Source organism: Ochotona curzoniae, unplaced genomic scaffold (genome assembly GCF_017591425.1).
Source record: "Ochotona curzoniae isolate NIBS_2020 unplaced genomic scaffold, NIBS_Ocur_1.0 contig_4501, whole genome shotgun sequence".
NCBI classification, from domain to species: Eukaryota; Metazoa; Chordata; class Mammalia; order Lagomorpha; family Ochotonidae; genus Ochotona; species Ochotona curzoniae.
In genome coordinates, this window is record NW_024466307.1 from 9203755 (window position 1) to 9217183 (window position 13429).

The 13429-nt window shown below is 36.5% G+C and overlaps 1 protein-coding gene across 5 annotated transcripts in view; it reads right to left on the reverse strand.

The window, feature by feature from the left end:
* The window catches only part of FAM172A (family with sequence similarity 172 member A), a 270353-nt gene that overhangs the window by 132468 nt on the left and 124456 nt on the right, over positions 1–13429 (reverse strand). For all 5 annotated transcript variants that reach the window (XM_040986040.1, XM_040986044.1, XM_040986041.1 and 2 more), the window contains one exon: positions 1190–1309. In XM_040986040.1, the coding sequence (XP_040841974.1) occupies positions 1190–1309 (120 nt within the window). The remainder of the gene's footprint in view (positions 1–1189; positions 1310–13429) is intronic.

Below are 13429 nucleotides of genomic sequence, written 5' to 3' on the forward strand. Positions count from 1 at the left end.
TATATCCATATATACTACGCAGTTCAGTCTACTGAGGCTGAAGGGAGAAATCTGAAAAACAACATTAAGATTTTTAAAAAGTACATCTTTTAGTGTGTTTAAAGAACTATCAAGATATCCACTGTATATATTTCTAATTTAATTAAATTAGCAGAGTTTAAAGAAGTACTTGAAAATAATGCTTCAAGACTGGACTCAATTTCAAAAGTAAACAACTCAACTTCTTTATTGTTCTTAAGCTAGCAAAAGCACTGAAGGGTTCGGTTGAAGTATTCTCAGGTGTCAAGTGTCAGCACTAGTTTTATGTCTAAATCATATGAGTAAGCAATAAGGTGTAGGGAGGTTGAAAAGGCCACAGAAATATATTTAATTTCCATGACAAAGAGAGATACACACCAAAGCCCAGAAACACAGACAATCAATGCTATGCCTATTTTCAACATTCACTTTGATCTATACAGACTTAAAATTATCAAATGCACTTTTAACAAATTAGTTACTTTATTAAAGCATGATACTTTCATGTGATATCGGGTTATGGACATGGAAACACAAATTTTTCATCAGTGCACATTTAGTATGGATTATATACCACATTCACCAGACTGGCACAAGACTGTAATACTGGTGAAACTGTATGAAGCCAGACAAAATTCAAAAATTGTGGTAATGTGTTCTATCATGTACACATAATCTTAACTCCCGGAATCAGATTATTTTTTGAAATTGAATGATCTAATGGCTAGGCAATGTATTCTATACAGAGGTGGAGTAATGGGAAGATTTCTGGCATTTAATACTAATCATACAAGTTTTGATCAAATAATACTACTCACTAGGGAGGAAAGTCTATTAAAATGATCAAAACATTTTAACACAGTCAAAGGGTCTCTTGAAATTGTAAATACTGACAGCATAAACTTCAATGGTGTTTGCATAAAACAGGAAACAAAAACGAAGAGTATAATATAGAAATTAGACGTAACATATAACCAAAGAACAGAAAGCCTTCTGATCGAAAATCTCTGTCACTTTTAAATAAATGTCATAAAATTATTTCCTTGAAATATCTCATTTTCTTTTCTCGTAAAACAGTAACACCAAAGGAAAAAAAAAATGGCTAAGATGGAACAGAGGGAGCAAATGTGCAAGGAGACCAGGAATGAAAAAGGGTTAAAAGTCCACTCACCAGTTCAACAAATGCAAGTCCTCCATAGCTGTGAGCAACAAAAAACACATTCTCAGCTGCGGACTGGGATATGAAATGGTCCCAAACATAGATAGCATGTTCTTCAGGAGACCCATTTTCCTAAAAACGAAGCAAATTCATCAGAGAATGTATTTAATTATTATCACAGTACTCAATAATTAAATGATTTGCTTGCATACACAGCTTAGGAAACAAGATAGCTATAACGCATTCAAAAATAATCACATAAGAAATACACAGAGAAGTCAGATTACAGAATAAGTTATTATTAAACTATTAGTCAACTATTGGGAAACTGAACTATTATCAATTTACCAAAGTTAAATATTCACAGCAAACACATTGTTGGGAGAAGAATTTCAGTTATACTTGAGATATTAAAATATATCTAAATACATTAGAATTGCATAGCATAAAGTTATGCGGTCTTACAATAAAACAATTTAATGCTAAAAAAATTGCCTGCACTCCTATGTTTATATATATTTACATTACTCATAGATCTAAACTAATTTATTTACAAAAATTTAAGCATTTTTGCAAGCTAAAAATAAGGAGAAAATGAACAATGAATATTTCTACAGATGTTATTAAATATACATATAGTTTTAAAATATTTTATACGGCTTTTACTTCCAGAAACATAATAACCACGAATAGCTAGAACCATCCTGAAAAATAAGAAGTTAGCAGGGGGAATCACAATCCCGGACCTCTGGACATACTATAGAGCAGTGGTTATCAAAACAGCCTGGTACTGGCACAAAGACAGAAAGGAAGATCAATGGAATAGAATAGAAGCACCAAAAGGGAACCCACACAAATACAGCCAATTAATCTTTGACAAAAAGACCAATGACAACTCAAGCAAGTGGGAAGGACTCTTTAGTAAATGTTGTTGGGACAACTGGCTGATAGCCTGTAGAAACAAAAAGATAGACCCACATCTATCACCATACACTAAGATCCAATCTACATGGATAAAAGACCTAAACCTACATCCAGAAACCTTCAAACTCTTGCAGGAAAATGTAGGAAATACCCTGCAAGACCTAGGAGTAGGTTCCGACTTTCTAAGAAGGACACCAAAAGCAATAGCAGTTGAGAACAGAATAAACAAATGGGACCTCATCAAACTAAGAAGCTTCTGTACAGCAAGGGAAACAATCAACAAAGTAAAAAAGCAACCCACAGAGTGGGAGAAGATCTTTGCACACGATATAGGCGATAGGGGGCTAATTTCCAGGATATACAAAGAACTTCAAAACAACCAAAAAACCAAAACAAACAAACCACTCAAGAAATGGGCACGGGAAATGGGCAAACATTTCACAAAGGAACAAGTCCAAATGGCAAACAAACATATGAAAAAATGTTCCAGCTCCCTAGCAATAAGGGAAATCCAAATTAAAACATCGATGAGGTACCACCTAACACCAGTAAGATTGGCCCACATAAACAAGAACACCAACGACGCTTGCTGGCGAGGATGCGGGGAAAAGGGAACCCTACTCCACTGCTGGTGGAGCTGCAAATTGGTACAGCCTTTATGGAAATCAGTCTGGAGAACACTCAAACAACTCAAAATCTGCATACCATATGACCCAGCAATAGCACTCCTAGGAATATATCCAAAACACCTGTTTTACGACAAACCAACATGCATCCCTATGTTCATTGCAGCACAATCAGTAATTGCAAAAACATGGAAGCAACCGAAATGCCCATCAGCAGAAGATTGGATAAGAAAGCTTTGGTTCATCTACTCCATGGAATACTACTCAGCTATTAAAAAAAACAAAATGCAGTTCTTTGTGGCTAAATGGGCACAACTGGAAACTATAATGCTAAGGGAAATGAGTGAATCCCAAAAGATTAGATACCACATGTTTGCCTTGATTTAACCTGTAATTTTTTGTTTGATTGTTGGTTATTTTTTGAACCTGTCATTGATACTGTCTCAACCCAGATGTTTCGAAGAATGGAACTTGCATTATTTTTAACATATTGTCTACCCATTACTATGTCAATTAATTCCATAATGTTGTATATTGATACTGAGGCCTTGTTGGGGCTTTTAACTGACCGGATCTTTACTCTGTTAGACCTATCTTCAGACCATAGAAGGTCTCCCCAAGAGGCCACTGAACTTATCTGGACAATAAGACGCTGAACTTTATGCTAGGCATGTGTTTGCAAGCAATGAATCTCAACTGAACTTGAACTATGGTTATGCAACAAGGTGGAGGAATCCACCATGGGGGGAGGGGTATGGGAGGGGTGGGGGGGATCCCCAGCGCCTATAAAACTGTACTACATAATACAGTGTAAGGAACAATAAAAAAAAAAAAAAAACAAAAAAACATAATAAAATTAAATATATAAACCCAAGAATTTTTCCATTGCTCCAAACTTGTTAAAATCTAATAAATAAATAGATTTTGCTAAAATTCCAGAATTATTGTAATACCTTCATTTTCCCGTATCTATTTTGACAGCTGACACATATTTTGGTTAAAACTAAAACCTGTATAAAAAACAAGCTAAATAATATTGATCAAAACCAAGCTGTTAAATAAAGTATTTCACTTGTGAAAAAAAAAAAAGACAACATAAACTGATAGAAATTATAAAACACATCATGAAAATGTTTCTGTGTAAATACATTTTAGAAACCAAAAGACTAATTTCCTAAGAACATTGCTCATTTTAGAAAACAAAACCAAATTATTTACATTTTCTCTTTAGAAACTTTTAAGAATCTACTGAAGTCCCTATATAGGGCTTCATTTTCTAACTAGAAGCTACTGTTTCCTAACACCTATCTTTGAAGCCACAAAGCCAGTTGTTTAATGGCCATCCCATCTGGCTATTCCACAGACACTTTCCCCAACACAATACTGCACTAAACTGTTTTTTGCAACTAAACAGTCTGCTGCACAGACGTAATACCCATGTTCCACTGAAATCTAAACACAATTTAGTTCACCTTCCCACAAATTTCTGATATAATCAATCATTAAAATGCTGTTGATATGTCTCTTAAATTCACCCATATTCTCTTCTCTCCAGTCTCATTTCCTGGGCTTAGATAAAACCACCACCATTTCAGAGTTGGATGATGTGAAGATCCCACTTCCCCTGACTCTGGGAATGCCCACTCACACAGTATCTCTAATTTGGTAGTGAGGACAATCTTTCAAAATGTCAAGTTAATCCATTGCTGCTTAGAACCTCCAGTCTCTTTCCACAGCCCTCAGGGTGATAGTCCAATTCCTCAGTGTGACTTTCAGGGTCTTCATGAGTTGGTTCTCATCTATGTCTCAAACCATGTCTCTCAACACAACTCTGCAATATACTTCCCACAGGAGACCATCCTGCCACCGGAGACCTTACACAGAAGATCCTCTGCAGAAAGCAAACTGTGGTAAACTAATTACACTATACTTTTCTTGTCTCCAGACTATTTCTCTGTGTGGAAAGGATTTTTTTGGTAAGATTTATTTTAAAGGCTAAGTTACAGAGAGAGAGAGAAAGTATTTTCTGTCTGCTGATTCATTCTCCAAATGGCCAACTGGGGCTGGCCCAAACCAAAGTCAGGAGCCTGGAGCTTCTTCCTGGTCTCCTATGTGGTGCACAGTCCCAAGAATGTGGGGCCACCTTCTGTTGCCTTACCAAGTGCATTATGAAGCAACTGGATTGGAAGGCAGTAGCTGAGACTCAAACTACCCCATACCATCTGGCACCCATACCAGATGCGAGAGTCACTGGCAACAGCTCTACCTATTACACCTCAGCACCAGTCCCTGGAATGGGATCCTTGTGTTCTGCCTTTACTTCACCAACCACCTTCATCTGTATAATTGCTAGTCATCCTTTACTTAATACTCCCCCCACCCCGCGCCAAAGTTATTTTCATCAACTTGCAGAGCGACAGGGGGAGGGGGTGAGAGAGATTTTAGAACCACTGGTTCTGGACTCCTCAAAGATTGGCAGGGACCCCAGCACCCAGGCCACATCCTGCAGCTTTCCCCAGGGTACATGCTAGCAGGCAGCTGGATCTGCAGAGGAGGTGCTGAGACTCCGACGGGCTCTGAGACATAGGATTTGGGCATCCCAAGCACAGGCTTTACGTGCTGTGACACCATGCTCACCCCTTCAAACTCCTTGTTAGGTATTACACAAATGAGCTATTATCTCCTCAAGGCCTTGTTTTCCTTGTCACCCTCAAGGCCAAGCAATGTCTACTAACACCATTTTTGTACACTGTTCATTACTTTATCAAAGGATCTATGTTGTTAACTACTTGTTAATTATCAAATTCTTGAAGCTAAGAGCTGTGTCTTCCTGTTCATTAATTTTTGGCATAATGAATGAATAATAAAAATACAATAATTATCTTCAGGTTGGTTGCTTATAATCTATTAGTCATGTACTAAAATATAAAGATACTTTATAAGATACTTATTACCAACATAAATATGAAATTACTCACACTTAAGGTATGTGTGTATGTAATAAATCAAAAATAAATGGAAGCAAATCCTTTGAGGGGTTTGAGGCTGTTCAACACTTTTGAATAGTTTTATTCAAAAATATTGTCTAACAAAACAGATGATAAAGGACATAAACCCTAGCTCCAAAAACCAAAATAACTTTCACGTATGACTACTTCCCAAGCCTCTACAAAGGTGCTTGCCCTGCGTCAACTTAGAGTGTGTAAGAGAACTGCATCTCCAACATCTTAGGGTTTAATAGTCTGCCACACACGTTCAGCCTTTTGTAACAACTAAGCCTTGGAATTAGTAAACTTTCAGTAGTTTTCAATACATCTTTTTACAACATGACATTGCTAATACCCAAATTCTGTAGAGGATAAATTTTTGTCAGCCCACAGAGCCAATCTCTGCCAAAATCACTATATATTTATAAGCCATAATCCAGAGAATTCATACAAGCATTACCAGCAGTGGATTTTGAATCTAAACAGATTTCAACAGGAAAGACTTTCTAATATGCCTCAATTACAGAAATGCAAGCAAACGAAATCTGCTCCACAGGTGTCACCTTGAATTTCGGACCAGAGTACAGTCAGCACTGGGTAACTTGATTCAGGTTGGATGATTTTAAGACATGTAAATAAACGAAGCGCATGAAAAGACAAGAAGTAAATGCATTAGTTACTGCTTGCTGGTGCCAGACTGCACAGGGGCATGCACGGCGGATTTCCGCTGTGTTCAGAGAAGGGGGCGAGTTTCCTGATGTACTCTTGCCATCATTAATCGCTATGTACCAAACAAAAGTGATGCAGTAACCAAAGCCTTATCAACTATGCCAGATCCTACTACCTGGGCCTTGCAAGGGCTGCATTTGTGATGGACTACCTGAGCTGATAACACATGGAATTATCTAAACAACATTTGCATATTTGTATAATTATTTTCTAAGGTTAATTAGCTCCTGTAATGCATTTCGCCCTCTGAGACTGCGTACGGTGACAGGTTCAGATATTTTCTGAACAAAAGCCAAATTTGACACATCTTTTTTCTTCAGCTAACCTGTTGCTTCAATGTCATTAAATGTACATTTTAAACTGATAACTGCTTTTAGAAAGCGCAAAAAATTTAATGAATTTAAAGGTCTTTAAAATGCTCAATTTTAAAGTCAAAGCTTTGCAATTAGTTTGTTCACATGAATACTTTAAGCTGTTACATCTTTTAATGAATAATCAATCTAACACTTGTAATTTCAAAACAGCACACTTGTATCACTGATTTCAGTTATATCATGCATAAATTTCACCCATGAAAGTGTATCGAAATATATATGTGTGTTTATACTGTCAAACCCCAGCTACATCAGTTGCTCTCAGTACTAGTATTAAAACTTATTTATTATTTACACCGAAGATATTAACTGGAGAATGAATACCAACATAAAAAACACCTAACTGTTTATGTTTCAAGCACCTACATCCCATAGGGGAGCTGGTTCATAGCCCAACTGCTCCACTTCATATCCAGAACCCTGCTTCTGGCCTAAAAAAGCAGCGAAGATGGCCTGAGTCCTTGGGACCCTGCATCTATATGGGAGACCTGGAAGAGGCTCCTGGCCATAGGCTTCAGATCAGCTCAGCATCAGCAATTGTGTAATTGCAGCCATTGCAGCCATTTGGGGATGAACCAGCAGATGGAAGATCTTTCCCTCTGTGTCTCTCCTTCTTTTAGCAATTCTAATAACATTAAAAAATGAATCTGTATAAAAATTGCAAGTTTCCATTTTGTGCCCAATCAATGCATATGTATAAGAAGAAAGAAAATCCATAGCAGAATACACTTTCAGAAATGGAATACAAATACCATGGGACCTTAATGCAAGAAGACATATACAAGGAGATTGTGTTTTAGCTTTAAGGTTGAAGCTTTTATATGACTCCGTTATTTATCAGTTTTGCATAAGAACAGAGTATAAACTGAATATTACTGCAGAATAAAACATTAAAAAGAATTATATGTAACTGTCATTTGGGTTGTTGCTTTATTTTATCCAATTAATTTGTCTTAACAATTTATCTTCATTTTGACATATTTTAAATATGTGATCTTTTATAAATGATATACATTTATGTTCAGCGACAAATAAAGGATTAGGAACATAGAAAGGGACATAAAATCAACAAACAGTGCATCCACAATAAAAACATATTCAAAATTGATCTATATTTGGTCTCTAAAAACTAACTTGAACCACAAAAAGTTACTCGCATTAGTTGCTTTTGACCTAAAAAATTTGCAACTTCACAAGACTCAACTCTAAACATTACAAAAGTAAGCCCAAGAATATGTAAGTTGGCTACATTTCGAAATCATATAACTTTTCCTATTCCTTTTAGGGACTAAGATATTAAGAACAGTAAGTCTTGAAGACAGATTCATTTTACATGAAGCATGGGCAGTTGGAAATCTGTTGTAATAAGGAATTTTTAAATAAAATTCTTAAAATTCCCTAAAACTCCAGAGGGTACTTGCCTACAACATATCCAATAGACATTATGCTATCTGTTTTAATATGTAACCGAGGCATTATGATTTTACCGTTTGTAGGACTCTGTATATATTGTCAAAGTTAAAAACAAAAGCAAATTGTAGCTTTTCTTACATTAAAAAAAAAGAAGAAGAAGAAGAAAAGAACAAAGAAGTGGCTAATATGGGTACCACTTGTAACACAGGTATCCCCAGTCTGAGTGCTAGTGTGACTGTTGGTTGCTCTGCTTCCAACGCAGCTTCAGCTTCGCAGCTTTGTAACAATGCGCCTGGGAAGGTGGCATGAGATGGCCCAAGAGTTTACGCTCCTGCTTTCCATGTGTAACAGCAGCATGGAGTTCCTGGCTTGGTGCCTTAGCCTAACCCAGTCTTGGTTGTTGCAGCCATTTGGAAGGGAAACTAGTAGATGGAAAGTTAACTCTCACTCGTTCTCTCTCTCCTTCCACTTCTCTCCTTCTCTCTCTGCTGCTCTGACTTTCAAAAAAAAATATTTTCCAAATATAGACTCAAGATCATTACTGCTCAATGTGGCTTCATTAACAAATTATAAATGGTAACACACAGAAGATATTGCACTGATCAAAAAAGGATCAGTGTTCATAATCACCTCACACTCACTGGAGCTCCACTAATATTTCAAACTTACTACATTCAAATGCAAACTCCGGATTAAGTTTCCAATTCGCCATTCTCTTTTCTTTCTTCAGTTTCTTCCTTCTTGTTAAGTGATACACCCCTTCCTCCAGCTGTTCAAGCCAAAAATCTGGAAGTTGCCCTTGACTTTTTCCTCTTTCATATTTCTACCTAAACTTCTTTCATCCTCCCTTTATGGGTTATTGCCATTTTTTTGGCATAGGATAATGGTCACTCTCTCATCTAATCTTTAGAATAGTTTATGACATAGATACATGAACCATCCCTATCCGAAAAGATTAACTAATTTGTTCATGGTGATAAATTTGCCAGATGGCATGCTGGTCTGTTTGGTTCTAGTGTCTGACCTTCTATGCTATATGTGCTAAAGTAATGCTAACAAATGGGCTAACATAAAACTTTATCTTTTAATATACTGAATATAAAATTTAAGCCATAACTGACCAATAAGACAAAAAACAGTCAAGAATTCAGTGGTTCTAATGAGAGGCAGAGAGAGATAGTAGGATTCTTAGAACACAACCTGTGCTCCAGTGTGCACCTGAGAAATCCCAACAAGGATAATCCAACATGGATGATCATATTCACATTTTAATAAAATTCAGCTTTCTCCCCCAAGTGAAAAATATAATGCGAGCACAATGGTGTTAATGGCAAATTCTTCTCTAGGGTAGACCGAGGGAGGCAGCAATCTAAAAATCTCGAGGATATCAGCTCGTGTAATCCTGTGAATTAGTTACTGTTATTATCTCCAAAGACCTGATAAACAAAGAATAATTAAGAAACTTAAGAAAAATTGTTAGCATTAAGGGAGACACAGATTTCAAACCAGGTAGTCTAACAGTCTTAGTATCTATAGTCTTAATAACTTTATATAAGCATATAAGCAAATGTTAAAACACATATACTATCTTTCCCATGGAGGCACAAGCACCATGGCTGTTCTTTCCAGCAGCAAACTGGTAAAGAGCCTGTCAGGCCAGGACAAAAGTGCTGCTTATGGCAATATCATGCATTGTGGGCTAAGTTCACATTCTTTATTCTGTGTAATGAAGGAGTGCGCTTTCAGTGTATTCTTTTTCTTCATAAACTTTTGCCATCTTATGAGAAAGAAAATGGATCCAGCTTAAAATCTATTATTAATTTTCTGGTATTTATTCATCTGCAACAAAGTTTAAGGTTAAGTGAAAGAAGCCAGACATAAAAGAGCACACACAGTATGATTCAATTGGTAGGAAATTCTAGAAAAGCCAAAACTATGACATTGTAACGCAGAACAGAGGTCAGCAGAATGAGGACAAGGAAGTACTGACTGTAAAGGGTCACATAAAGAAACTTTCATAGCAGTGCACTTTTTTTTTGTTTGTTTTTTACAGTGGTTGGAATGATAGCTACACAATGGCACACATATTTCAGACACATCTTTCTTATTTTAAAAAAGTTATTTATTTATTTATTTATTTGAGAGAGAGACAGAGAAATAAAACATGTGCAAGAAGGAGCTTTTATTTCCTAGTTCACTCCACAAAAGCCAGTAACAGCCAGAGCCAGACTAGAATGAAGCCAACAGCAGTAACTTCAACCAGGTCTTTGGTAGGTGGCAAGGACCCGGCTACCCGAGGCATCATCCATTGCCCTCCTAAATGTGCACTAGAAGTCTGGAATCAGGAGTTGGGGGACTCCAATCCAAGCGTTCTGGCCTGGAACCTGAGCATCTCAAGCAGTGTTTCCGCCACTATGCCAAATGCCCACTGCAGCAAACACATTCAACTTTATTCATAACATCATTGTGATGTATATGACAAAAAGGACACAGTATAAATTATTATTAATTAAAGAAACCTAATAGAAAAACCATCCTGGTAAAGTAATTTTTCTAAACTGGGATCAGCACACCACGGTCTACAAGCTAGACACCTATCTTGTAAATATTTTTTTTCTACAATACAGCCATGACCTCGTGTTCTTTCATTACTTACAACTGCAGCTCTCACCTGACAACAGAGTAGTTGAGAGAGTGTTGGTACGGTCTGCAAGTCTCAAAGTAGCTACCATTTGGACTTACAGGAGAAAAGCCTGTTGACTACTTGTCTAAATATTCATGATCTTAGTTTCAAGCTAGCATGACACATTAAACAACTGTATCTGACTGCATTACCTCTCCAAACTCTGTAAAAATCTATAGTAAAAGGTATTTAATTATTCATTTTAATAGAGACATAACTCTCAAGGATCAGAAGAATGAGTGAGGTAGAAATGACCACACTTTGGAAGAGGAAGATCAGAAAGAAGAATGTAACTAGCTGAGCACCTGTGAAGGTGAGAAGCAGGACATTTCAACTACAGACTCCTCCAAGCACAGGGCTAGGATTCCAACAACCCCTGGGACTGAAGAGCAACTGAATATTCTTAAGGAAAGCTGTTTGAGAAGTTATTTCCCCTCTTTTATTCCATGCAGCCCACAAAGGTTTTCCATAGAAAGAACAGAAGATATTTTGAAATGAGTTTATCACAAACAGAGGGTATCAGTTTCAGAAGAATGAATAGGAATTAAGTGATCATACACAAATTGAACGACCCCATCCTCGCCCCGCTCTCCCCTTAAATCCCTCCTGATCTTTCATACCATGGGCAGTCAGATTTCAGTCCTCAGGCAAAGATTGTCAAACACTTTTGGCAACTGAAACCAGGCTCCATAAGCCTGAAGGTTTAGGTGATGGATGGGAGTGGGCTTGGACTCTTTCCGTCCCTCATAGGTGAACTCACACAAAGACCTGCAGTGTCAACTTGTACATAAATGCTTAAAAAAAAAAAGAAATTTAAAATAATCTGAGGATTTTTTTAAAGAAGCATAGGATATTTAACTTCTTTTAATAACATAACAAATTCATTAAAAGTGAAATTAAATATTCAAATAAATATAAAGGGAGTTGGAGTAGTACATCCAATAAATGAATTCTAGCATCTTGCTTCCTTTAAGACTTAAAAAAAGACTACGTCCTCATTTCACTTTACTAATCCAATCACATACACTTACTCTGCAGAATATATCCTTATCTGAAAAGAAAGCCATAACTAATGACTCTGACATAGGAAATCTGCCATACATTTAAGAAGAATAAAATAAAACTACATTCATTCTAACAAACACCACACACTCAATTTTTAGGCTAACAGAACAAAAGGTTTCAGAGACGCCTGGCATGCTCCACAGACTGTCAGGGTAGACTGTCACTTAGTGACCTTGCCGCTGCCTGACTCACCTAACAGTGTTTGCAAGTGCATTGTTTCAAATCAATAACTAATTAACAAAGTACAAAAGAAGTTGCACTGTTTCCTTCACTGCTTGTTAAAAATGGCTTTTGGCAGCACATGGGCAGAAAGGTCGCTTTTATGACATCTCCAGGAGCCTTTCAACACCCTGCCTCTGTCAGATTAAATTACTTTTAGCAATTAATTGTCATAAGTTAAAACAGAAGCACATTTGTTACAGCAGGCTGCCATAATGACATGGTGAGTAGTTGTTTTGATATGAATTTCTTTCACTGACCTTCTATCATATCTTAATTCTTGTGGTTGACCTAACTGGAAGATTGGGAGCATGTCTTAGCTCAAAAAGGCACAGGCCAAATCTTGAGGGTCTTAGGATAAGGTACCAACAAATAACTGGAAAAGAAAAATGTTCGTGGATACTTTGAAAAGCAGAGTTCATGGAACGATTGAGTGTGTCATTTGGAAATTAAATTTAAAACAAAATTGTTCTTAATACAAAAATACAGAATTATAAAGAGCGAAATTTTTGAGTAGATTAATAGGTGATTATGGGATCTTTATTATACCGCACCAGAGTTAAACATCTAGAAGTAGCATGCTATAAGGAAATGCTATGTAATTTAAACATGTTAATTTCAGGAAGAATATACATAGACTCATGATATATTAATATCTTTTACTTAATGAATGTGCTATTTAAACCATTATACTTTTATTTAATTGGTAATCAAAAATATTTATTTCATCACTTTCTTTAGAAATATATGTTTGAATAGAAATGAACAACAAAAATCCAACATTTTAGTTGATGATTGCAACATTTTGGGTAAATCTAACTCAGATATCATTTTCTTTTTTTTTTTAATAGTTAGAGAAAGAGAAAGAGGGAGAGACAGAGAAAGCTTTTCCATCTGTTGGTTCACTCCCGAAATGATTGCAATGGCCAGAACAGTAAATCATGTGACCAACATAGAATGGCTTTGAATTTTCAATTTCAAATTCCATCATCTTAAATTAATCTACAGTGATTTGAGCACATGTGCGTGCAAGCACATGTGTGGATATACACATCTAAGAATAAATGACTCTTTCTGATCCTAAAGGCAGAAATATGGTATGTCTAGAGAACCAACCTTTAATTCTTCCCATTCACAGTACTACACTAAGGAGACAGTCAAATCAATTTATCAATGATTTGGGTCTAGAGAGCAGGGGGGCCTAGAACCACAGATTCCAGGGCAGTTAGGAG